Source organism: Solea senegalensis, linkage group LG4, assembly GCF_019176455.1.
Source record: "Solea senegalensis isolate Sse05_10M linkage group LG4, IFAPA_SoseM_1, whole genome shotgun sequence".
NCBI lineage: Eukaryota > Metazoa > Chordata > Actinopteri > Pleuronectiformes > Soleidae > Solea > Solea senegalensis.
The window spans coordinates 18,579,327-18,604,457 of NC_058024.1; the positions used below are offsets into that span (position 1 = coordinate 18,579,327).

Here is a 25,131-nt window from a genome sequence, read left to right on the forward strand (position 1 = left end):
TGTGACATCACAGTGGGCTGTCACTTCATGTATATTCTCTATTACAAGTTCAAACGTGATCAGTGAATCGATGGATTCAATCCCCCTGTTGTATCTCTGTCAGCCTCACACAAGGAGCACAGTGAAAGACGGCCACTTTGTTGTTTTCACCATCATCTGTGCACATCATTTTCCCCCTTCTCTCCTCTAAGAGGATTTTAAAAAAGTGTTATGTTTCCTTTCAAATGTACTTGAGCAGAAGACCTGGTTTGAGGCAATAACTCAGCCCCTCAGTGTGTGTGTGGGTAGTGAACAGGAGGTAGTTAAGTCAGTGATTACAGATTTTATTTTTTAATCTAAAGTGGAAGACTTTTATCTAGACTGGAATATTTTCAGGCCTTTCTGCATGAGGGTGGGTTTTCTCCGGGTTCTCCGGCTCCTCCCACAGTCCAAAAGCATGCTACACTCTAAATTGACCACAGGTGCGATTGTTTGTCTCTATGTGTCCCTGTGATGGACTGGCGATCTGTCCAGTGTGTACCCCGCTTTTCGCTCTGTCAGCTGAGATTGGCACAGCTTGGCACAGAGAGGCCCTGTGACCCTCATGTAGAGGATAAAGCAGTAGAAGATGGATGGATGGATGGATGGAATATTTTCATTCAGAGTGAAAGAAACCCCTCCCCCTCCAACCCCAACCCTAAGAAAATGAAATAAAAGTGAAAATGCAGCATGTCTGTGCAGAGAGCAGCCCTTTAGAGGCACAGTGATGCTGACCTCTCAGGAGTCTCATTGAAAAGAAGGATCTTTTGACAAATGCTTTAGTGAAATGTTAACAACCCACTCTTTTCAATGTGTTTTTTTAAGTGGCCCTTGAGGAAATTGGTAATATGCAGGACATGTACTCTTCTCTCTTTGAGGAAAGGAACTCCCCCCCCCCCTCCCCCGACAAGGCTATGTTATTTAATTCAATTTACTCCACTATACGCCAACATGGCTCACAGCTTTGGTCAGTGAGTTCTTCCAGACCCTTCATTCCATGTGTTTTTTTCTTGAATGAGCCGAGTAAATGTCAGTAGTCCTTATCTGGCTGCCTCTGTCAAACTGTTGTCCAGCAGCAGCCACGCACCTGTGTAATCAAATTAACGGAAGCCCAGAGGAATCACAACAATAGACATTTAAATGAGACTGTTCTCATGTAAAGAATGAGGGCACATGTCACAGCTTATAATGACCATTAATTGTGTGGTTTGGAAGTTTTCCTCTCTTGGCAGTAGAAATTACAAGGGTGTTCCTTATTTCCTCTCTTTTTTCTCTCCCCCACCTCTCCTCTGTCCCCTAGTTTCCTTTCACAACAAAGATGTCTGGTTCTGACAGATTATCTTATTATTAAAAGGGACTTAAGGTTGTTTCTCTCCACTGACACCTAGGCCTTGCACTGTGAGATCTGTTAAGCTTTCCCCTCTGTTTTTGTATTGTTGTCATTAGTAGCATTTTATTAGATGGTGCAACACCTGTTTTGGCACTACGTGACAATAAGATGTGTCTCCTTTATTAGCATCTAAATCCAGATTAGGAGGTGGTGTGAAGTATAGAATTGTTTCATCTTTGAACACAATAGCCATTGTTGTTTATTTGAAATATGACTGAAACTTGACAAAAAAAGAATATTAACCTTTAGTTATTTTCACCCAAACCATGATTATTATTTCTTTCCCTCTAAGTCTAAAGATGTAGTTTTTAAGTCTGGAAGCAACAAAACAGTGACATTTTGATAAGCTTAAAGGTTATATTTGAAAGATTATGATGACCTTTTTTCTATTTACACAGTGTAGTCATAGCATTCTGAGCAGGGAATGAAGTCCCTAAGTGGTATATGGCTCCAGCTCTTTATATTTACTGTAAAAAAAGCTGCAGACAGTAAACTAAATAACTAAACACTAAATACAAATATACTATGTTGACCAATATCAGATGGTCACAGACACAAATATCTAGCAAAGTAGGTGAAAAAAATGTATTTTTGTAGTTTTAGTTTGTGTTTGTGCTCATGTAGACATTTGAGCCTCACATGGGTCACAAGATCAGTTATTGGTGTTTCCAATGATCTGGAGGAGAACAAATATTCAAAATTGAATTCAATATTTGGTATTTTATATTAAATTTTCCATATCAGGGTGTGTGTGTTTTCGTGAGAGACAATGTCTGTGTGTCACTGATTTGAAAAAAACATATTACTTTGTGACATCACAGAAACTTGAACTACCCCATGTTTGAGAATACCATCTAAGCCTGACCCAAGTCATTTTTTGTTGTGTTTTCAACCCAACCTGAGCTTGAAACAAAATGGAGATATCAGCCACCAGCCAGATTCTGGTTGGTCAATTACTCAGGAAGTTTGGGAACCACTATCCTTAAGTTGTATCGTTGTAACACATTCAATTTCTCCAATCTGGAGCAGGTTAGGAATCACCTGATTCACTTTTGACATGCTCTTTTCAGTACTTGTACTTGTAATTGTACACATGAAGAAATAGCACCATGTAGCAAACTTCAAAGAAAATATAGGAAAACAAAACAAATTTTGTTTTGTTTATTTTTGTAAAGGCATTATCTGTGTTGTATTTTCACTTATCAAACTTAATTCATGTTCATTGTTTGTCTATTTAGACATTTTTTCCTGTAAGTTGCTTAAGCTAAAGTGTTAGCTGTAAGATATGCTAGTTCATGAGAGTCCGGGTCAGTTCTAACAACAATTGTCAAAATCCTTTATTCATGTTAAGTTACATTTCACCCCTGAGATTGTTACAACTAACCTGTACTATGGGCTAAATTGTAACAATTCTCTTCTTGTGTTGAAGACTAAACCATGCATTTTCTGTGTGTGTCTTTTCTCTCTTGTACAGGTACGGAGACATGGTGCCAAAAACCATCGCTGGGAAGATCTTCGGCTCCATCTGCTCCCTGAGCGGCGTACTAGTAATCGCCCTGCCCGTCCCCGTCATCGTCTCCAACTTCAGCCGCATCTACCACCAGAACCAGAGAGCGGACAAACGCCGCGCTCAGAAGGTTAACATCATTAGCCTTCACAGCTGCTCCTATAGGAACAGGATGTGTAGGTCACACTAAGTGTGCCTGTGTCAGAGGACGTAAACGTTCCTATTACCTGATCGTACGAGCACATGCTCTTGGGTTTCAAAAGACCAAAGTGGCACAGGATTATTAGAGATTATTAAGCTAATGAGAGTGAATGGGAGTTTGATGTGTTTATTGTAAAATTACAGGTGGGTGGATAATAATGACCATGACCTGAAAAACACTTCAAGGGTCTTAATAGATAATTAAAATAATAGCAGTGATTAGGGTAGACGTTTCTTATTTTTTTTATATACAAAATGCATTTGCAACATTTGCAATGAATATCACTGTCAATCTGCTTATACACACACATACACACACATTTCAAGTACCAAATGTTACCTATCCACTCATTACGCTCACCCAGTGGGCTTGACCTTTCTGCAGGGCTACGTAACGGTGTTATTTAGTCAGAGAGCAGCTGCCGATGGCTAATTGAAGAGGGAGAATGTCTGGTTTCGATCCATCGTCATAAAAAGTCCTGTATGTGACTGTTTTTCCTCATTAGATTCAAACAAGTTTTTCCCTTCATCTAATTAAAAATCACTGGATCAAGATCTTATATTTCTTCACCGGTCCAGTCCAGTTTGTCCCTCAGCAGGTTTATTTCTGAGCGAAATTACATATATATATATATATATATATATATACACATACATATACATATATATATATATATATATATATGTACATACACACATACATATATATACACATACATACATACATACATATATACATACATATGTATGTATCTGACAGTGTATACAAGGCAACATGCCAGGCAACTCATCTCTTCACCAGCTGTGTTCATACAAGATGGCAGATAGCTCTCGTGCCCCAGGATGCCAACTCAGTCAAGAGAGAGGAGCGTAGACAATAATGTGCGAGTGTATTATGGAACGATACAAGGGAAAAGTTTATCCGAAAGTTGAAGAAGTAGAGTTATTGCAGCTCTGGAATAAAGTCCGCGCTGGATTTCTGTCAAGGTCTGCTAAATCTTGCTTGATCTCAGTGAACACGGATGATGGCACTGGTGCCACTGACTTCTGCAGAGTCTGTTCCTGCCAACACGAGTCAATGTAAACAAACACGAGTCATGTGATGCCATGCTCTGCAGTGACCTGTGATTGGTCAAAGCCTCCTGTGACCGCTTTTCTCTCTCAGATCACTTGATTTACTTGGTGCTGAAAGGTCATGATGGAATTACTAACCCTTTAACACAGTGTATCAAGGCGACACATTTGCACAAGCGCACTTTGCATTACCGTAATTACGGATTGTGCTATTGGAACACACCAACATGATTATTACGGTAACTCATGCTGTGGCAGGAAGCTGGAGAATCTGTGTCTTTGTCACCAGGTTTCCATTTTTTGTATATTGAGACAAAAACTCAACAAATGTTATTTTAAATATGTTTTATACTGTTCAGATTTCAAATGTAGCATGCAAAATCTGGTGTTCATTTGCACAGTGTTTTTTATTTAAATAAAACTAAATACCTCAAATTTGAGTGTCAATGCCAATTACATTGACTGAAAATGTTAATTAAATGAATTAATGACATGGAACCATTCAACATTAAAATACTTAACATCAGTAACAGTAACTGATTTCCACTCACTATAAATCCCCATATATACATTGACTCTACAAACATCAATTCACATTCATTGTTATTGCACAAAATCAAAACATCTACTAACTCAAACAAATACTTTAGGGTCAATCCACGACGAGGAAAATCCATCAGTTTCAACACCGAGCAAACAGATAAAACACAGACAGAGCTGCTGTGCCTCAGAGTGAATCATTTGTACATTATGCTGCTTTGCGATGTAACAGTGACTCGCTGTTGACATACTCTGTTGTTCTTGATCAAACACAGACACACAGATGTTTCCGAGCATCAGACTTCTATTTTTAGAACCAAGACTATTCTGAAGTCTTTTCATGACACAGCCTTATTTTTGCTACATAATGGATTTATTGACAGCTAATGCAACCCAGAGGTTTTTATTTTTACTCCAAAATGTCTGTGTGGGTATGAATAAAGTAGGGAATATGAAAATATAGAGTTGTGAAAGTGTTGCAGAAGTGTTGTTTGTTTTAAGCTCCATCCCCTTGCACAGACAGAAAGCTTTGCCCCTTCAGAAAATCCATTATATTTCACATGTGCACAGAAAAACTGGTGTTCAGAGTGCAGCAGCAGCAGCTTCCCTGCCCCGGCCTGTGTCATTTTCTGTTCTTAAAGTGTAATGAAAAAACGTTATCATGTCACCACTTCACTCACCGTGCACCTGCGAGCTGAGTTTGCCCTGTGCAGCAGCAGTAACAGAGGGAATAAAGTAGATCTGTATTACATTAACTCTGTTCATCAGTTTCCCCTCCTTCTATTTCTGCTGGTTTTCCCATTCCTCTCCACGTCTTGTTCATCTTCATTTTTATCTAACGACAGGCTGCTCAGAGCTCCCACTGCACATATGTTGTCATCTGGGAATTTGACTTCACAAAACGGTCCAATCATGTACCCATGGTAACTTCAAACTCAGGGAAATATAAAACAGACAATCCCAATTGAATTCTATGTGTGTGTGTGCGCGCCTCAGGATAGAGACAAGTGTTTAGTCGCTCACAGGTATGAAGGTACAAGCTCTCATTTTAATCTACTTATTTTCCTGATAAGACCAAAAACTTCCCCAGAAGTTGACAGGCTCAATTTTTTAAAAGACGACAAGCTTGACTGTTCTTGTGCACAATGAGCGGTGTGCCATCAGTGCACCAGTGACTGCAGTGAAGAAGTAAATGGACTGAGGTCACACTGGTAATGGGAGAGCAAAGTCAAGTGGAACCACACTGAAAAATGGCAGGTTGTCAAGTACAGGAAGGGGTAGACGATGTGAGGGCAACACAAATTGATAGATAGATTAGATGAGAAAGCAAGGAAGGAGTTAACTGGGAGGGAGGACATGAAGAGACAGTCCAAGAAAAGAGAAAGAGAGGCCGACTGGGGAAACAGGAAAGTGTCTCTGTGTGGAGTAGTTTCAAGGCTCACTTGTCTTTGGGGTCGAACATTGTGTGCCTTTTTTCCCCAGACTTCTACACACTGACCGTCTTCCTGTCAGACTGTGGGTGGTAATTTTAGAGCATATAGACTTGATTTGCTTGGTCAACCGAGACCAGAGATGCGGAAGTAAAATAATGAGAATCCATTATTGTGGAGTTTGGACACAGTGTTAAGGAGTTAGGCTTCCTCTGAAGCCATGAAAAACATACTCCTGCCCACAATTGTATTTGATTACACAAGAATATGTATGATTAATAATTTGCTTTTCAGGTTTTTAACCTGAAAAAGTGAATCATGTGAATCATTGAGCTTCACGTTCAACACTAATTTCATATAATCTGTTTTTAGCTATTTCAGTTCCTTCTGATAAGAACAACAATATTCAGTTGGAAATAAATATGTTTGTAAACAGGAGGTCTACGACAGTATTGATCCTTCTGTGGCGTCTTTATGCGACTTAGAACCTGACTCTATTCTTTAGATTGTTTTTTTGACCGAGAGAAAAAAAAAGCCAATATTTCATCAGTGAGGAGATTTCTTACATGAGAACTGTACTCTATAGCCTCGATCGTTGCAGCGCTCTTGCATTTACAGAGTGAATAAGTTCTTCATAGTTTTGTGTCAAGCGGAGCCTTTGATAAATAATCAGGCAGCTCGTAACGGCCCCATCACTTTTAAATGCATGCTCTTTTTAAACCGAGCTACACTGAGAGAAGCGGCTTCTCCTTTATTTCGTTTCTCTTTCGCTTTACACGCTGCACACATTTACATATCATTACAGCTCAGACTCCGGCAGTTCTGTTCAGTTCTAAAATAACTTTATGGGATAGAAAAAAGCAGGAGGACAAGGTTATATAAATCTCTCATCTTACATGTCCAGGAGCTTCTGAGGCAGCACTGTATCATATATTTGTCATATTTTCTTTTTGAGAAATGACACTATTTTCTCTCATTTCTCTCACATTTCCAGAGATAGAAAGATTACTGAAATATTGTTCTCAAGTAAAAGTACCACTATGTTGATAACATTTCACTTAAGTACAAGTACAGGTCTAAAAATATACTCCAGAAAGTAAATAAAAAGTAGCTTGTTTAAGATTTACCCAGTGAATTTTAGTTACTTTTTTGACAAGGTCTGGGTTTTTTCTTGTGTCGTGCAAAAACGACAAGGGGACACAAATCTCACATTAATTAAAGGCTAACCTTGACAAATTAAAGTGCTGACAGAATAAAATGTGTAAACAAATAACGTATCAGTCAACGTGGGTCAAAGGTCACAAAGTTAGTGCCAATTCACCTGTCCTCATCATTCACTGCCAAAGTTTCCAGTGCGTCTACTTGTTGATGTGATTTAAAATGTAGTGAAGTACAGTACTTCCAGAAAATCATACTTCAGTAAAAGTGAAATTACATGTTCTAAAAAGGACTTTAAAAATACAAGTACACAAAAAACCTACTCAATTACAGTAACACAAGTAAATGTAATTTCCACCTCTGTTCATTTATTTAAGGATTTAACTACATAGAGGAAGGATAATGTGCAAATTTTACTTTTTATTTTCTTAATTTTCCATTCATAAATGTTGGAAAAGTAAACTTCAAGGATTCATGGTCATTCAACTGCTCAGCCTCTAAAGGGGAGAATGAGCACACATGAATAAATCATCTACTGTATTAACTGTAATTATCTTATTGGCTGACAGACTGCATCATGTTTTCAGTGTAATTATTTTTTTCCCTGATGACCGGTGGTTTTATCTCAAGGTGAAGTTTGAAGGTTTTGTATCTAATTCTGAGAAGTTTGAGATTTTTAAGGCCGAGGGCTTCAAATGCTGCAGTTTCAAAGAGATTCTCTGTTATTTATTTTGATCATCATTACCTTGAGCCTACTTTCTAAGCTTCACATAAAATTAAAATATAAACCAGCAGCAAAATAAAACCACACTGTGTCAATGGAACAAGATAAGGCAGAGCTTAGGAAATAAAGAACAAAGAAGGTACATTTGAAGAAAAGGAAACAGAAATTAATGAGGAAAGTTTGAAACTTGTGAACCCAGGTCTTTCAGTCTTCATATGCTTCATTTGTTAATGAGTTGTTTTTCTCAGCAAAATCTTTGGTAAAACAGCCAACAACTCTAAAACTGTACCAAAACAGAACCACATCATGTTTGACATTTCATCTCTGAAACGAAATACAGTTTCTGTGGATTGGTTCCAGTTGAGCAAAATCTTGTGATGGGTATGATTTTTTAGACCAGTTTGTGGCAACAGTTTTGGAAAAAGACCCTTTTATGTGTCTGTGTGCACAGAGCAAGACAGACAGAAATTATTAACAAAGTTGTGTAAGAACACGTCTGGCCTGTATGAACCCATGACAACTGACACCTCTGGGAGAAACTGCTCCTCTCACACAACATCAGCACCACTCTAATGGCTGACAAGGAGCAAATGCGGCCTGAAGCCAGGTTACAAAGCCAGAACTTTGTGGAAAGATTTCCCCAAAGAGCATAAATGCAGTAATAGCAGCACATTAATGGGCCTGGTTTCAGAATTGAATGTTCCACACAAATACACTGTATATGGACTCTTTGGGTAGCAACATAGAACATTGCTATTATTGAGTAGTGAATGTTGCTTGGTGCCTGGAGGTCAAAGCTTTTTTTTTTTTTTTTTGTTTCATTTTCTCTGCACTCAGCTCCACTCCGATTATTGAGAACCATGGCTCTATACTGAGCATGTCCAAAGTCTGGCCCGTGGGCCAATCATGGCCCTCGTTCAGATTTTGTATGGCCCGCAGCTTCAGTTTTAAAATGCGTTATTTTTTCCCAGGAGGGACTGGGACAGGAAATCACATGTAACAGGCCATAGTGTACCCCCAGTCCAGAATAAACCCGGGATTAAAGCGGCCTATACTAGATTATACCCCGGGTATATTATGGCCTAGGCCGCTTTAACCCGGGAGTATATACTAGCCTAGGCCAGACTATACCTGTTTTGTGTAAAGAGGTTTTGAATGTATTTACACAAGAATTGTTCAACATTTTATTGGGGTTTCAGCTGTGCCATGTTAGTTAAATCTCGAACTAAGACCACAACCCTGAACGAGACGAAACTTCATTTCAAAATACAAGGCGACAATCTACCACATCAATATCACCCTGAGAAAATGTGAAATGTCAAATGTTTGAGACTTGTTTTGGATAAATGTATGAAACTTACTAAAGTAGCTGGTGACTTCTATATCCTACATTGTGTTAGGTTACTGATGAAAAAAGCTCATTTCAAGAACATGTTTTATCTTCGGCTAAAATATTGATTATTCTGGCTTGGGCCAAACTATACCCAGGTTTATTCTGGGCAGGGCAGTTAATTTGGTCTGTTAGTCTTTTTTTTCACTCCTGTGTGGCTTAGGTTTGGTTACATTGCCATTTAAAAATGATAATTGTGACAACGAAAATTCTAAAAAACATTGGCCCCTGGAAATCTTCGCATTATCAAATCTGGCCCTCGTTAAAAAAACAAAAAAACAATGGCATTGTGCCGGAGTATAATATAAAACAAATAACACAAGGGAATGGAGTAACAAAGACCAACACAGCAAAACTGCAATGTCATGACGGCAGTATAGCAGTCTCTGTGAAGATTCGTACAGAATTTGAATGATGATTTTGCAGATTTTCACTATTAAATAAGACATTTGTCATCCTCTATGACCTTCTGCGCACGTAGTCTGACGCTCTGACCATGTTCTCCTTCTTCTTCTTCCCATACTCAGAAAACCAGACTGACCAGGATAAGAATAGCCAAGTCCAGCAGTGCCAACGCCTTCATCCAGAGGAAACGCAACGGAATGCTCAACGAGCTGCTGGAGCTGACGGTGAGAAAGACCTCTGACCCTCTGAGACACCAGTAGGCGACATGATTACTCGGAAGTCATTTTGAATGCGTTCATTAGAAATGACAAATGTAATTCGTATGAGAGATCGTTATGCTGCTCCTTGTCAAAAAGCAATCTACTAATTATTTCAGTTCACTGCAGCTCAAGAACTCGGAGGCAGCAAATTCATATACAGTAGTCGACAAACGCACGCATCTGCTCAAACAATCTCAGCCGTAATTAAGCAGAGGGTCATTTAAAAATCACTTATGAGTGCAGCTGATGTTTGAGGTCATAACATCTGTGTTGATTTACAGCACAGTGATGCAGAGGAGTTTATCAGCATCAGTCTTTACTTTATCAGCATCAATGAAAGCAGAAATCATTGATATCAGAGGTTATTTTTTACTTATTCTCACTTTCATTAAAAGAGGCTGGACATAAACGTTATCTGTCCTCACACACTCTTCACACGGGACAAAAAATGAAAGTCTCTTACATCTTCTTTAAGATAATAAACTGTGATGTTCCCCTCTCTGCATAGCTGATAGATAATTTCTGTAGAAATAAGACAGAGCCCAACCAGAACATGAGGAATTCTATCTCAACCTGACACAAGCCGGATGCATTTAATCTGAGTTTAAACATGTGCACAGATAAGAAAATTAACAAGGTCAGCCAACTTGACCATACCTGACTTAAACAGAAATATCATTTCAAACTGTTTGGCAGAACCTCATGAGAAGACTCATCCCAACGGGGCTTTTCATGGACAGTTTTGTATACATAACACAAACTCATCAATAGAACGGTGATATGGCTTATAGAAAGTGTTCATTTCTATTTATGGAATAATGCATTTAAAGTAAAACAAGTCTACATGTTGATGTGTCCTTGGGCAAGACACTTAACCCTCAGTGCTCACGCAGCACGGATCTGTTCCGCAGGTGCACCCATGGTAATTTGCCGGTAATGGGGTTGTTTATACTGTAGGTATAACTGTAGGTAATTTTCCAAATTGAATCTGATTTTAAACATTTAGAGTACTTTCTGCTCAGGTGTGTTTATATAGTTGGTGATTTTTTTTCTCATCACATTGTCTAAAAGGATATAAGAAACTCTAAATTATACATTCTGTATATACTGTATGATGGTCATCAAGACTAGAAAAGTGCGACATAAATACAGACCATTTTATCTTAGCACAAAAAAACTATAAAGCTGCATTCTCACCTACACATCACTCTAATGTTTGACAGTGACGCAAATCAGTGTCTGACATGGCAGACCTTGAAAAACCATCAGCACAGGGGAACAGGGTATAGTCTTAGAGCTCTGTTTGGATGATATACTGTGAGATTAAATGCATGAATGTGATTTGATTGTCTAGTGCCTGTCTACAACTTCTGCCACATGCATCACTTGCAAAGCAACAATGCAATTTGGCAGCACTTGATGGCACCACACTCAATGTGAATGGGCAGCATTTCATTTGACGACATTTACAGTGAGTTCACTGTAAAAAGGGAGAAACAGTTAACAAAGCTTCGTCCAGACAAAAAGTCACAACATACTCGTGTACCAGAACCTCGATAATTAAAAATAAAGACTAATTTATTTAAATCATACCATGACCTTTTGCAAAACAGACTCCCGTTCTGAAACATCAAGATTCACAGTTCGACTGACGCATGACACAAATCACAGACGTCAACCAGGCATCGATTAGACAATAGCAGCAGTCACGCTGATGTCCACTAATATGTGTTATGCTTTATTGTCTATTTTCCTCTAAATAGGAATTTAAAAATTGACATCATGTGCATTTGAGGAAGATGTGAAACTTACCAAGAAGTGTGCACATCTTTCCATAGACTTCCACTCATACCGTGTTATTTTTGCAGCAAGCCGTCACAGCTCTAAAATTCACTTTTCGAAATGGAAGACTACGCACATCTTTCCATAGACTTCCACTCATACCGTGTTATTTTTGCAGCAAGCCGTCACAGCTCTAAAATTCACTTTTCGAAATGGAAGACTACGTCTCGCTGCAAAGCGAAAGTGCTAACCACTACACTGCCGTGTGGCCCAACACAGTCAGAGTAATATTCAAAAATCTACATTAAACTTTCTTATTTTATCTTAATGCATACTAACAAATTAATTATTAATTCAATTTCACAGTATACACCAAGTCACAGAGAAACTACACAAAATAAAACCCTTCTTTTAAAGTGCATTCATTGCACAGTAAACACAGCTATGCTCGGTGCACACACACACACACACAAACACACACACTTTATATCATACACACAAACTATTGTCTTCACATACAATTGTACAGGCAGCTAGCCTGTACAAAATCCAACTTTTACAACTACACAAGTAACAAACGCCCGGCTAACTGTGGTAGCCATTAGCATATCATCATAGTGCGTTTAGCTTAATATTGTCTCAATCAAAACCGAATTAACTCACCAAGAAGAGTCCCAACAAATCCAGAAAAGTACTCCAACAGAACAACGTCCGTTTGACAAAGACCTTACTAAAGTAATGCATCCACAGTTCCCAAAATGAAGGACCGGAGGTTCTTCCTCCCTCTCTCTGATCTCCCTACCTGCCTTGCCGTGAACACAAGGGGGCGGGGCCCAAACTCTGTTTACTCCACGGACTATCGGAAATACCAGTTTCCTGCTCTTATTTCAATCAGCAGCAGATAAATTCCGCTCATTCACTCTTAATACTGAACATATTTTTCTACAGAACTTAATAACAAACAGACAGACTTTTCTACAACATTCTTTACATTTTCTACACAGACACCCTCAGTAACTCTCTAGGGTTACATCTCCTTAAAACGTTAGGTTAGTGGGTTAAACAAACAATTTATAACACATCAGCGAACTGAGTGAAATTTCAAGGTTAGCTCTCTTGTGATGTTGAAATTGAGACAACGTTGTCCATAGCTTGTCCTTTAGCTTTCGTGCGCCATGGCTCCATACGTCTGACTCTCCAAGAGAAAAAGCTTATTTTTCTAAGATGTCTAACTTTAAATGACTTGCTGATCTTTTTACAGTTCATCCACTTACAGACAACAAAGATCCACCACTGTGTTCCCTTTGTTCTTTTTCAAATTGACTCCTCCCTATTGTTTTTTTTTTTTTTTACATATTACAACCGTGGACAAATTTGCCTGGTAATGCATGAGCAAATTACCTATATGCTTCCCATTCAGTCCATCATTCTTGCTTTCAGTCATACACTCCCCTTGCAGATGGTTACTAAAATCCATTTGGATGTAATCGAGTCCAGTGTGAAAGCTCATGGGTGTCTGGAAGTGGTTAGAATTATCATATAAATGCCATCTGTGAGTGCTGAGAGACCCCCATCCCTCTGTGTCTCTGTGATGAGGCTGCCAGCGTCCTGGCACATCAAATTATGGTGGTGCCACTGCTGTCAGTCAGTCATGGTGCGTGGGTCTGGTGTGGGAGTGAGTGTGGACGTTTGACAAAATGACTGGTTCACTCATAAACTATAGTTAGATTAGAAGTTTACAGCTGATCTTTTTCACTTTCCCTGCAGAGCCTCCCTCCCCCGACAGCTCCTCATGTGTTACACGGATCAGAGCCTCGTTATCATGGCGGCTGATTTGTTGATAATCACGTCAACTTTTTCTTGGGTGCTGTTCACTTCATTTTAGCTGTTCCCTTAAATTTGACTGGATTTCTTCACTTTAAGTTTAGTTTCAGACCTCTGAAGGAAACACTGCCAGTGTCACAGATTTGTGGTGCTCGCTGGCAACAATCTCATCACACTGCTAAACCATTCCAGGAAAATGCCAGCAAATGTGGATGGGATTAGATGAGCACAGCTGTAAGAATGAACAATGAGCAATATAGAGATGAAACAGTTCACCATGGTGTAATTCATTTCCTGGACAACCATGCAGTCAAAAACTGCTGGATTGATAATTTTTAAATCAATAAAGGCAATAAAATGATTGACTAAACAAAGCTTCAGTGCATTGACACATAAATCATACAAAAACAAAACAAAAAACTGAGCCAGAGATGTTTTTGTGATACCTATAGTACCACAGTACAACCCTGCAGTATAAAAGAGAATATAAATGTTTTACTGATGTACTTCATAATGTGTAGTCACCATTATTATACCCTGCCACACACACTTTTATTGTCTCTGCTATGCCATAAATGTATATAAGGATTTTTTTATTTTTTTTTTACTGTCTATCAATCATCTCTTCTCCTTTTCAGTACCAGGGTCATTGCAGTTGTAACCTAAAACTACTGTATATTGGCAAAGTGATTCTCAGACATGCCGACTTTGCAGAATGTCTGTGTTTTACTGCTCAAACATAAAGTAAAATAAAGTATGCAGCTCTAGTATCAGCCTCACAGGAAGTCCAGCCTCTGCAAATCTGTGGCACATTACTTGACCAGTGTGAAAATAAACTGCAGATAAGAGTGAGTAAACAGAAGAACAGATCTCAAAGTAATGGAGTCGTGTTTCCACTATATGATCCTCGCTCGCCTCGACTCTGTACGGTTTAGTTGGTTTTCCATTACAATATAGTTCCTCCTCAACGTAGGCGGAGTCAGTACTGCACGGCTGCATGAAACTGCCGTGACTTTGTTTCACACACGTCAAACCAGTGACTAGTGACTTGTAAAGCAGTTGTTTTCAGTGTAACTGAATCATTAGAATCAGTGAATTAAAAATGACTGAACTGAAATACAGAGGCAGGGGCTGTGATCTCACGATCGCAGACTTTCAGCAGCGCTATCACTAAATACACCAGACTCCTCTGTTAAATGGTGACATTTTAGATATCGTCTTTTTAAGACACTCTGACCAATCAGTGGACAGCAGTCTGGCGACGTCAGGCATAGTATCGCCTCAGCTCGCTTGGAACTAAAACAAGTACCAGTGGAAACGCAAAATAACTGTGCCGTGCCAAGGCGAGGCAAAGCGCACCACGCTAGTGGAAAAGGGGGTTTAGTGGGAAAAGTAACCTTGATGTAATCGTTCAGTTTTAAATGTGGTCCCTTTCAGAGCTCATTCCTAAAATGTGCCATCCCATTACTGATGATGGTACTGTTTTTTAGATTGTAGGAGACAATAGAAATGTGTGATTTCCCCAGGCACCTTAGTTGTTGCAATTAATTCTGCACATCAAAGGACAGGACTTCACTTCACGCTGACATTTAAAACAGTGTTGATCCAGGACTATTGAATACCAAGAATCACAGTGTTAATTACTCCTGGGAGTCTAATTTCAATTGTTTCATTTAAATCAGAAAATGTGCTTAGAAAATTTGTTTTGAAATGAAAAAAAAAATGGCCACATGATTTGGAAATCTTGTTAAAGCTGTCAGGCAGCTATAAAGTCTAAAAGAAACATAATTTATTACAACAAAGAAAGGCGTCCTTCAGTGAATTCATTGCAGAGAGTTGATAGAGTGGGGGAAATGACATTAAAAGGTGGTTGATTTGTAACTGAAGTGCTCAAGGTCAGGAGGACATGGGAAACATGGGAACATGATGTGGTCCCGGCTGTCAGTGGATGACAGACATGATTTTTCTTATTTTGCATTTAATACAAACCGTAAAATATCCATTGTTTAATATGATCTAAAATGCAGTATTATAATACATAGTTTATCTAGGATAGTATAGTAAAACAAGGCATTAACACACGAGTTAGCAATCTAAAGTTAGCAGGTTCAAGTTCCACCTGCATTTACGACCTTAATTTAATCCCAACATTAGAATAACATGCTTTGGTCTGTGCTTACATCAGTTTACTACTGAAATGAGAACATATTCAAATATGTTAATGTGATGACGTTGAAGATCAGCTTGTCTTGCCTTGACAGTATGTCTCCGTCTCTCTCTAAACTATACAAAATGTCTTTGATAGTGTTTCTGCCAAAGGGTAAATCCACACAGAGACATCAGAGGGTTTATTGTTCTCCTCTTTCCATCACTGTACTGTTCATGTGTGGAATCTGAATGAAGGCTCCTTGGGCTGGATTGCCTCCCACCCAAATCCTTTGAGGGACAATGCTCACTGCGGGGAGATAATTAATTCGTTTTTTTTCGGTTTTCATGTTATTTGGTTGTGATTAATTTGAGACAAAGCTTCAATAGACTCTCCGTCTTGAAACGAAGTCCTGTTTGGAGAAATACCAAAAAAAAGTTTCTGTTTTTTGTTGTTTTTCAACCATGTTGTTTTTCTCTCTGTCTGAAAGCGTCAGAAATCAATAACTGTTCAGCCTCCTGGGGCATCCAATATGACTCCACGGCACCTACACGGAGAATAAAGTAAAAGCTAGCAACAGTGCAGTTTTAGAAATTTATGTTGGTTAACATAATCTCAAGGAGGAAGTTATTTAGAGGCATGCTTACTCAAGCTAAAGCAATAACAGTGCTAATGACACAAGCGTTGCACCATCGGGGAAAATTACAAACACACCTTTTTGCCAAAAGCAGATCCAAGGCTGAGAGAGATCAGTTCACACAAAGCAGATATGTGCTTTGTAATGTGACTAATTGGCCGGTAAATGACTTGAGAGCCAACAGCAGGAGTCCCTGGTACCTGCTCGTAATGGAAATGAGAGTGAAAGCGACAACCATGAAGAAAGACAGTAGAAAAATGAGGCGTATGGAGTGAAACGAAACCATCGCATCGCATCGCTGACTTTCCATTACTGATGACAAAGTTCATATTCACATTCTTCTGTAAATACCATAGTCATTTCAGCAGCATGTTTATTATGCACAGAGTGATCCATGTCTAATGTGTGTACGTGCGTATGTGTGTGTGTCTTAGGGTACAGAGGAAGATGAGCAGAAGCTGATCAAGTCCATGTCTTTGTTAGAGAGTCAACACCACCACCTACTGCACTGTCTGGAGAAGACCACTGTGAGTAAACCTCTTTTACAGTTTATACACGGAGACATCCATCCATTTTCTACCACTTTATCCTCCACATGAGGGTCGAGGCTGTGCCAGTCTCAGCTGACATAGGGCGAAAGGCGGGGTACACTCTGGACAGATCGCCAATCCATCACAGGGACACATACAGAGACAAACAACTGAGACGCACACAAGGAGAACATGCAAACTCCATGCAGAAAAGGCCCTTGTTCTGACCGTGTCTTGAACCCGGGTCTTCTTTCTGCAAAGGCAAGAGTGCTAAATGTAAATGTAAAAATGAATAATTTAAGCCAGTCATGATTTCAAAGATCTCCTCACTGACACTAAACGATTTCAGACCGCTCCAAACTAATTTTCCCTGTGACTTTCAAAAATCCTCCACAGAACTAAATCTAAATGGACTACGTGGAAAGTTTAACTGCGCTCAAAGATGTTGATCATGTCTCAGTGAATCCCATTTCACACAGGGGATTATGGTTTTCAGACTTGTGTATCATCTTGGAGATATATTATTAAAACAGAATATGTAAATGTACTAAATGATTATTTCCCTATCATGCACTTCATATATTCACATTTAATAATTAGTGTTTCGTGTATCGAATACTTTTTTTACATTACTTTATGATTATTTGATTTCAAAATGGCAATTGGTAAACTTTAGTAACTTTAAATTTTAATTTTTGGATGTTACGTTCAAACCGATTCGGTCCACAAGACTCACTCTGTGTTTCTCAGTATAATCGTGTTTAGATCAAGGTTATTAAAGTTAATGAAAACTAACAAGGTATAAACTGAGATTGAAAAAAAAAAAATATTTAAAACTAGAGTTTGAAAAAAGACTGAATTGTGTTTTTATAAAACCAACTAAAACTGATTTCATACGTAATCCTTTTGGGTTCATATGAAGTGTATTTATTTTTTCTCTGTTGGCAATTTTGAAAGATTGTATCTTCATTCATAATAAAACATTTTCAATTTGTTTTTGTTTACAATGTTGGACATAAGGCTCTGCAAGTAAAACATAACATTTGTTATGTGGTCAATTGGGTTGAGTTGGTTCATCTCAGAGAATCAAACCTCTCGTCTCGTCTGACACACAAAGTGCATCTGACATTCTGCACTTCAGGCTGATTTATTGTAGACTGTTATATTTGATTCAGAGATAAATGGCATCTTTTGTTGGGTTTTTCATGACACACAATACTTATTATGACCTTTTTTCATCTTGCATACTATACTATATACTATTACAAAAAACAAAAACGTATAAAAGCTAAACATTTACACAAATTAAAAACTATCAAACCTGCTCTATTTTAACCCAGTCATTTTAAAAACAAAAAGTCAAAACTAAATAAAAACTAAAACTAATGGAAAATCCCAAACTATTAGAACCTTGGTTTAGATCTCATGTCACCCTGCAACATTGCTGTGCTGCACACAGGAAGTGGTTTGTTTCATGTCAAGACAGACGGAGGCAAACTACAACATTTGCAGCTGCAGGCAATTTGTATTTCATTTTTTTGTCTTCTCCCTTCCTCTCTTCCTTTCCATGAATCCACCAAACCATTTCTTCCTCCCAGGCTCACGAGTTTGTCGACGAGCTCATGTACGAGCAGAACTTTTTAGAGTCAGCGCTGCAGACGTATTCACCACGCAGCCCGTCCACATCCAGCCACGACAGCTCAGTGGCTTCCTGCTGTGGCTGCAGGGCCAAGAAAAACACTCCTCTGCCCAGTGTCGGCTCCAGCCATCCTATAACGACACAGCAGGGGCCCCTCCAGGAGCTCAGTGCTATGCACATACAATGTGGTGAACTGTCGTCGCACACTGCCAGGTAAATGTCAGCAGCAGGAACACACAAATATCAAAAGGAGGCTTGTGAATTCACTGATGTTAATGTGGTTCAAGTGGTGATTCCCTCTGAGGCCTTTTTTATTTTTCAACTGTGTTCATCAGTCTCTTTCTTCTCCTCCAGTCGTTCGAACCTCAACCTGAAAACCGACGACAGTGGCAGGATCAACTGCAAAAGCGGCCGGATCACCACGGCGATCATTAGCCTCCCGACACCACCAGCTCTGACTCCTGACGGTGACGGACTCCACGGGCCCCCACAGAGGAGGCTGCCCCCACCAGGTCACCCTGTGGCCCCGCGCATCCACACCATCCAGACAGCAACCAGCTCAGCTGGCGCCAACGTTGTGAAAATCTCTGCTCTGTGACTGTAAGGAAGGAAAAAAAGAGGAAGAAAGTGTCACTACAGCGTTGGACGTATCGTGTCCGACCTCACGGGTCAAGCAGGAATGGCACTGTGAGTCGTTCGTTGATGTTTAAGAGATGACAGATGGGGTCTGACGGCACAGGATTGTAAATACGTGCACCGAGCATCGCGCACTCGTCCTGTCGTGTGTGTGTGTGTGTGTGTACTGTAGATACAGGCGGAAACCGCTGCATTTCTAATAAACAGATGATTCACAGGGAGTCCTGTGAGAAAGACTGGGAGACATCGCTCGGTCAGCATGTCCATTCATGTCGATAAACCCCAAAATCACCGTGAATGTCAAGTGAATTCATCATGAAATAGTGAAAAGGGGTGTTTTTGTTGACTTTAACTGTGCTTTAAGTGAGACGAAGAATAATAGACGGCGTTTACTTGAATTTGACTGGGTCCTGTTTGTGTTCTGTGTTTTCCGTCTTAACCATTTCAAGCGAAAAAAAGAACTTGAAACCACATCAGTGAGTTTTTCCGAGAATGAAAAATGTTCGGTTTATTTTTGTTGGAAAATCACACATCACAAAGACAGAAAACAATCCCGTCATGTTTCTCATCATGCTTGATTTCTGACTGGAGCTAAATTACAGGGAGGGTTTACAGGTTTTCAAACTGATATGAAAAAAGAACAATTGTTCTTATCCCGAAACAAACACAGGAGAGGATAAGGTTTGACATTGTGTTCCTGCCGTCAACAAATCACATGATAAGATTTAAGTCTGCTGACCTCTGCCTCCTCTCCATCCTCCACACCTGCAGGCAAAACTTTGGCAACAGAGCTTTCAGCGGTTCCTGTTTCACCAGGAACCAACTCTGGAGTCGTTTAAATCAATGTTGACATTTGTTTTTGTCTTGTTTTTCTATCTATTGTTCCTGGTACAGTGACCTTGGTATTTCGTGAAAGGCGCTTTAGAAATCAAAGTTGCTATTATTTAAAATTATTTTATTATTTTAAAATAAAATCCTTACACTTTGATGCTTTCTGTTCCACCATGATTGTAACGGAAAAGACTGAGTGTACAGTGGCTGCATGAGGTGGCATTTTAAACCAAATGTATACTTTTCTTTAAAAAAAAAAAAAGAAACCTTTTTTTGTACAGTTTCAAACAGCTACATGACATTTATGTGATATTTGTAATGAATTTGAAAAAAGGGCGCCCAAGAGTAAATGAGCTAAACAAAACAAGTTCAGCCACAAACCATAGACGTCGCATCACATTTAGTTATAACTTGTGATCCACTGTCATTAATATTGAGGATACTGAGCTTCATTTACATAAACTGCACAATCGCCAGATGTGATTAAAAGTGGCTCGTGATATGGGATGATTTTTCTGTCATGGATTGATCTCAGCGATGGTCACGTGATGGCAGCACAGAGCCCTGGTCTGGTTTATGGCCTTACTCCTGTGTGAAGATGTTATTTTATGTTTGCTACAGTGTCGCTCACTAACAAACACCTGGAATCCTTCGTGACGTCTCGTGTGCTATGGCTCATCTTCAAATAAAGTGTTTGTTTTTTCTTTGCTTAAAAAGAAGAAGAAGAAAAAAAAAGATTTACATCCACATGTTACAGTTGTTTGTTGCTGTATCGGTGAACCTTTCTGTATTCTGTTATGTTTTGAAAACCAAGGTGAAAGTATCCTCTGTGAGAAGTTCTCGTACTTTCTTTGCTGCTATTTTTTTTTCCAAAAAAGAGTACAAGCCTTTAGGATATTTTTTCTTCTCACTGTTTGTGCTGAGAATGACGGCGACCTGCTTCCTCGTGTGTTCATGTTCATGCTCAGATTGTTCATCGTTGTCACGCTTCAGCTGTATTTTCAGAGAAAACTCTTTTTTCTTACGTCTGTATGACTTACTGTACGATGGCTTCTTGTGATGAAATGGACTTCAGATGGCGCTGTTTGGCTCTCTTTCTTTGAGAAAAAAAAAGAGTCTTGTTGTTGGCATATTTTTATCCTTTTAAAAAAGCGTTTGTGTTTTTTTGTTTGTTTGCTGTGTTTACAGTACAATGTCAGTTTGTTTGTTACAACTATGACTAGTGAGATGAAAATTAAAACCTGCTGCAGAAAAACAAGCGTGGTTGTTTTCGCTCCTGAGAAACATCTCAGTGAAATCTTTGCTTTTAATTCGCTTGCCCTTGTCAGATTTAAAACTTGAAATACTTTCATTTTCAACTTCAACATTATTTCAAAAATGCTTGTTTATTTTAAAAATATGTAGGCTAATCTACAGTTTAACGTTTTTTTTGTTATGACCATGTTATGATCCATATCATAAATAAATAATAACTACAGTGTGACGTTCTTCACACCATTACAGTTTTTATTGTACAATCTTACCTGCACATGTGTGCATGTCTCACTAGATGGCAGTGTAGGTCCTATTATAAGACTGAATAGAATAAGGCACAACATATTTGCACATGTTGACATATATATAGTTATACGATGAGTCATTATAGCTGACATAATTCTTATCATATTTTATTAAATGTGCTTTTTTTTACACTAAATAAAATAAATCACACGGTGACTGCAGTTTAGAAGGAAAGTTGATGGGAGATAATGATTTAAAATGTTGCTTACTCACGACATGCAAACATAAATCACACTGACGCACTTTATTCCGACAGACAAAAGCCACTAAAAATGAGAATTATTGTTGACGACACGCAGCACAGTCAATCTGTTTGATGGTTTTCTGTTTGTTACTTTCTACTCTCTCGCGATGTTAAAATGCTTAATGTGATTTATATCTGAACTCTACAGCTACTAACTCACACAATTGCAGTTTATTATGCAGGGAATGCATTTCATCAGGCTCACTTCACCAGATTATTGTTGGTTGTAAGAGAGCAGCTTTTACTTGTCTTATCTAAACATCTACTGATGAACGATGTCCAGGCCGATGAGCTTAAAATAAGGAAAAACACATCATCTAGAACGCAACAAACAAATCAAGACCAGTAGGTTTGAAATCAACCTAGAACAAATATCGTTCAAAAATAGTAAAATAAGTTAAATAAGTATACGATTTTTGAAAAACATACTTGATTGCTTTATGTTTTTGGATAAAATTGTTTACATATGGAAATTATCCTCAGGGTTTAATGACAAATGAATGATTGGTGACAAAATAAATATTGTTTAAAATGAATCCATCAGCCAGTGAAACTGCAGGAAATACTGTAATCCTAATAATGTGTCACACTGATAAATAAGTACATGTAGTTTTGTTCAGATTAAAATGAGAGTGCATTGGTGTATTTTGGACAGTAGATGGCAGTGCACTGACATTGCTGATAGATACAACTGTGAAGCCTGTTGGTCAGTCATCACACACACACATTGTCCCTTATATCAAGTATGATACACAATATTATAATAATCAAATAACTGCACAACACAGTGTGTTATCCTGGAAGTTAAACAGGGATAACAGACAAAATTTATAAGACATAAATGACAATAAGGAAATCAGGAATTATTATGAGCGGAAGTGGAATCAGCGGTTTGAAAATGGCTTGACTTGAAATGATTTTCTATCTATTGCATGTCTTTAATAACGACTATAATACAAAACTGCCACTTTATAGGGGATTGAATGTGTTTGACTGAACAAGCAATAAATGAACTCCTCACATTGTCCCAAGCCTGCCTTTATGAAGTGACACGTGATTTATGATGTAAGTTCAGTTCAGTTCACTGATGAGGTTTTATTTTATTACAGTTATTATGCGACATCATCACAGTGATGATCCCGTTTTCTCATTCTTTATTTCTTCCTTGGAAAGATCCACTGGTGACAAAGCATCTGAATGAATAGCAGATAATATTATCAGCATCAGATTCTGGGTTTTATGACTTTATGACTTTTATGACGTCTGTGATGAATATACTGTATATAGAAAAGCACAGCTCCTGGATTCATTGCAGGGACGACTGTGTTTTGTCGTTGCTTGGCGTTTCAATTCATTCCTGGCCTGAAATCAAAAACTTCAGGATAAAAACTAATCAAGTGAAAACAGTGAGTGAGTCAGTGAAGGGATTATAATTCTTTCTGTCTGCGGTGATTCGATGGTTTCTGTTGGTGCATGTGCCGCCTCAGTTTCAGCGCAGTGATGTCAGGAGACATTTCTTTATCCAGACAGCTGTGAGGAAGTGGACCCACACACACACACACACACACACACACACACACACACACACATAACAAGCAGCTGCAGGTCGGGGTTATTAGATGACACTGATGAGGCAGCCGGCCGACCGAGTGTAGCACACACTCACAAACTCAACTCATCTTTGATGCACTTGTGTCTCTAAACATTTCGACATTTAGACTTCCTATAAACAACACATACTCCAAATTGTCTCCCTTTGTTTTACATTTAATGAAGTATATTATGAACAAAACCTGAAATTATGCCAAAGTTTACCATTCACACATGTGCATTACAACTTACAGATCACACTGGATCTGCAGATGCATAACATGTTGAGTCACAGGTATCTGGAACTGAAAAACATAGTATTTCGCATTCACATTATGATCTATCTTGTGGGCCGGACTTGACCCTCAGGTGGGCCAGTTCTGGCCCGTGGGCCATATGTTTGACACCCTGATTTAGACTGTAAGTAGCTGTTTTTTTAGTTGCACAGGTGCCCACGAGAGAAAGCGTTGTGTAAACATGGATGGCAACATTGGCTGCAGGATAAACCAGCGAGCTCTGGCTGCTTGTTTTTCCCTTCTTTCATTGCAACTCTAAGTTGCTTCTTCATCGTTTTCCTGACTGACTATTGACTCTATACTTTGTCTCTGTCTTGTAAATGGGCCTCTACAGAGGTCCTACTCACTCATGAACCCTCTTATGGCCATCATGATAATAAGGCCGCCTCAATTTACTTTGATTTTATGGCTGTAGAAATGTCAAAAATTGTTCATTGAGTGAGTGCCTCTGATAACGTTCACTTTCGATATCTGGCAGTTATTCAACCGTTTAGGAGTTACGGTGCTGAGAAGCTGACGTCACAAACGCGCGACATGCTGGTGAATCTTGTCTGTGATTGGACGGTCGTTTGGCGGAAGTCCTGAGGGGCTACCGTGATGACAAGTATATGGGTACAAAGCTCTATTTCTCTGCTTTCTGGTATCCATCCATCCATCTTTGACTGCTTTATCCTCCACATGAGGGTCGCACGGGGTGCTGCGCCAATCTCAGCTGACATAGGGCGAAAGGCGACCTGGACAGATCGGTTTTTGAATTTTGCAGATATCACAGTCTAGGGAGTTACACTAATGAGAACAGGACAGGGTGGTAACAGAAGGGCTCAATGCACATGATCTACATACACAAGAACAGCGTTTCCCGTTTTCAAACTATCAGTAAGAGTTTAAAAGTTGCATCGTGTTACTTTAAAGTGCAGATGATAGATTGTATTGCTCCAGAGTCTGACTGGAGCTCATCTGGGTGTGGCTTCGTCCAACTTTGACTGACAGCATCATATAAGAAGCAGCAGATGTTCAAATGTTGCTATAAATCTGATTAGTGCATTCAAATGAATTCCAGTGAGAGGGGTGGGGACAAAGCGGGGCACAAGGCTGCTGTTCATTTGAAAACTCATTGCTTGTTGTAAGATGAGAAATTATAACGGAAATGATTTCAGGGGTTTTACAGCAAAGCCATTTGCCAATAATCAGCTGCTATACAGATATTACATGTATACAGTTTCCTTTATTTTGTTACTCAAATGCCACAAATGTTTAAAGAATAGCTCTCTGTGTGGGAAACTATGCTCTTTTTTTATTATCACTGGCATAAAGTTTTC

General features: G+C 39.0%; 1 protein-coding gene across 1 annotated transcript; it reads left to right on the top strand.

Annotated features, from left to right (window-relative positions):
- Positions 1-969: 969 nt before the first annotated feature.
- LOC122767959 (potassium voltage-gated channel subfamily D member 3-like) lies at positions 970-21,480 on the top strand. Its single transcript, XM_044023537.1, has 6 exons — positions 970-989; positions 2,838-3,045; positions 9,960-10,061; positions 16,921-17,013; positions 18,615-18,868; positions 19,010-21,480. The coding sequence occupies exons 1-6, from the start codon at positions 970-972 to the stop codon at positions 19,251-19,253; spliced, it is 921 nt and encodes a 306-aa protein (XP_043879472.1). The 3' UTR covers positions 19,254-21,480.
- Positions 21,481-25,131: the final 3,651 nt, after the last annotated feature.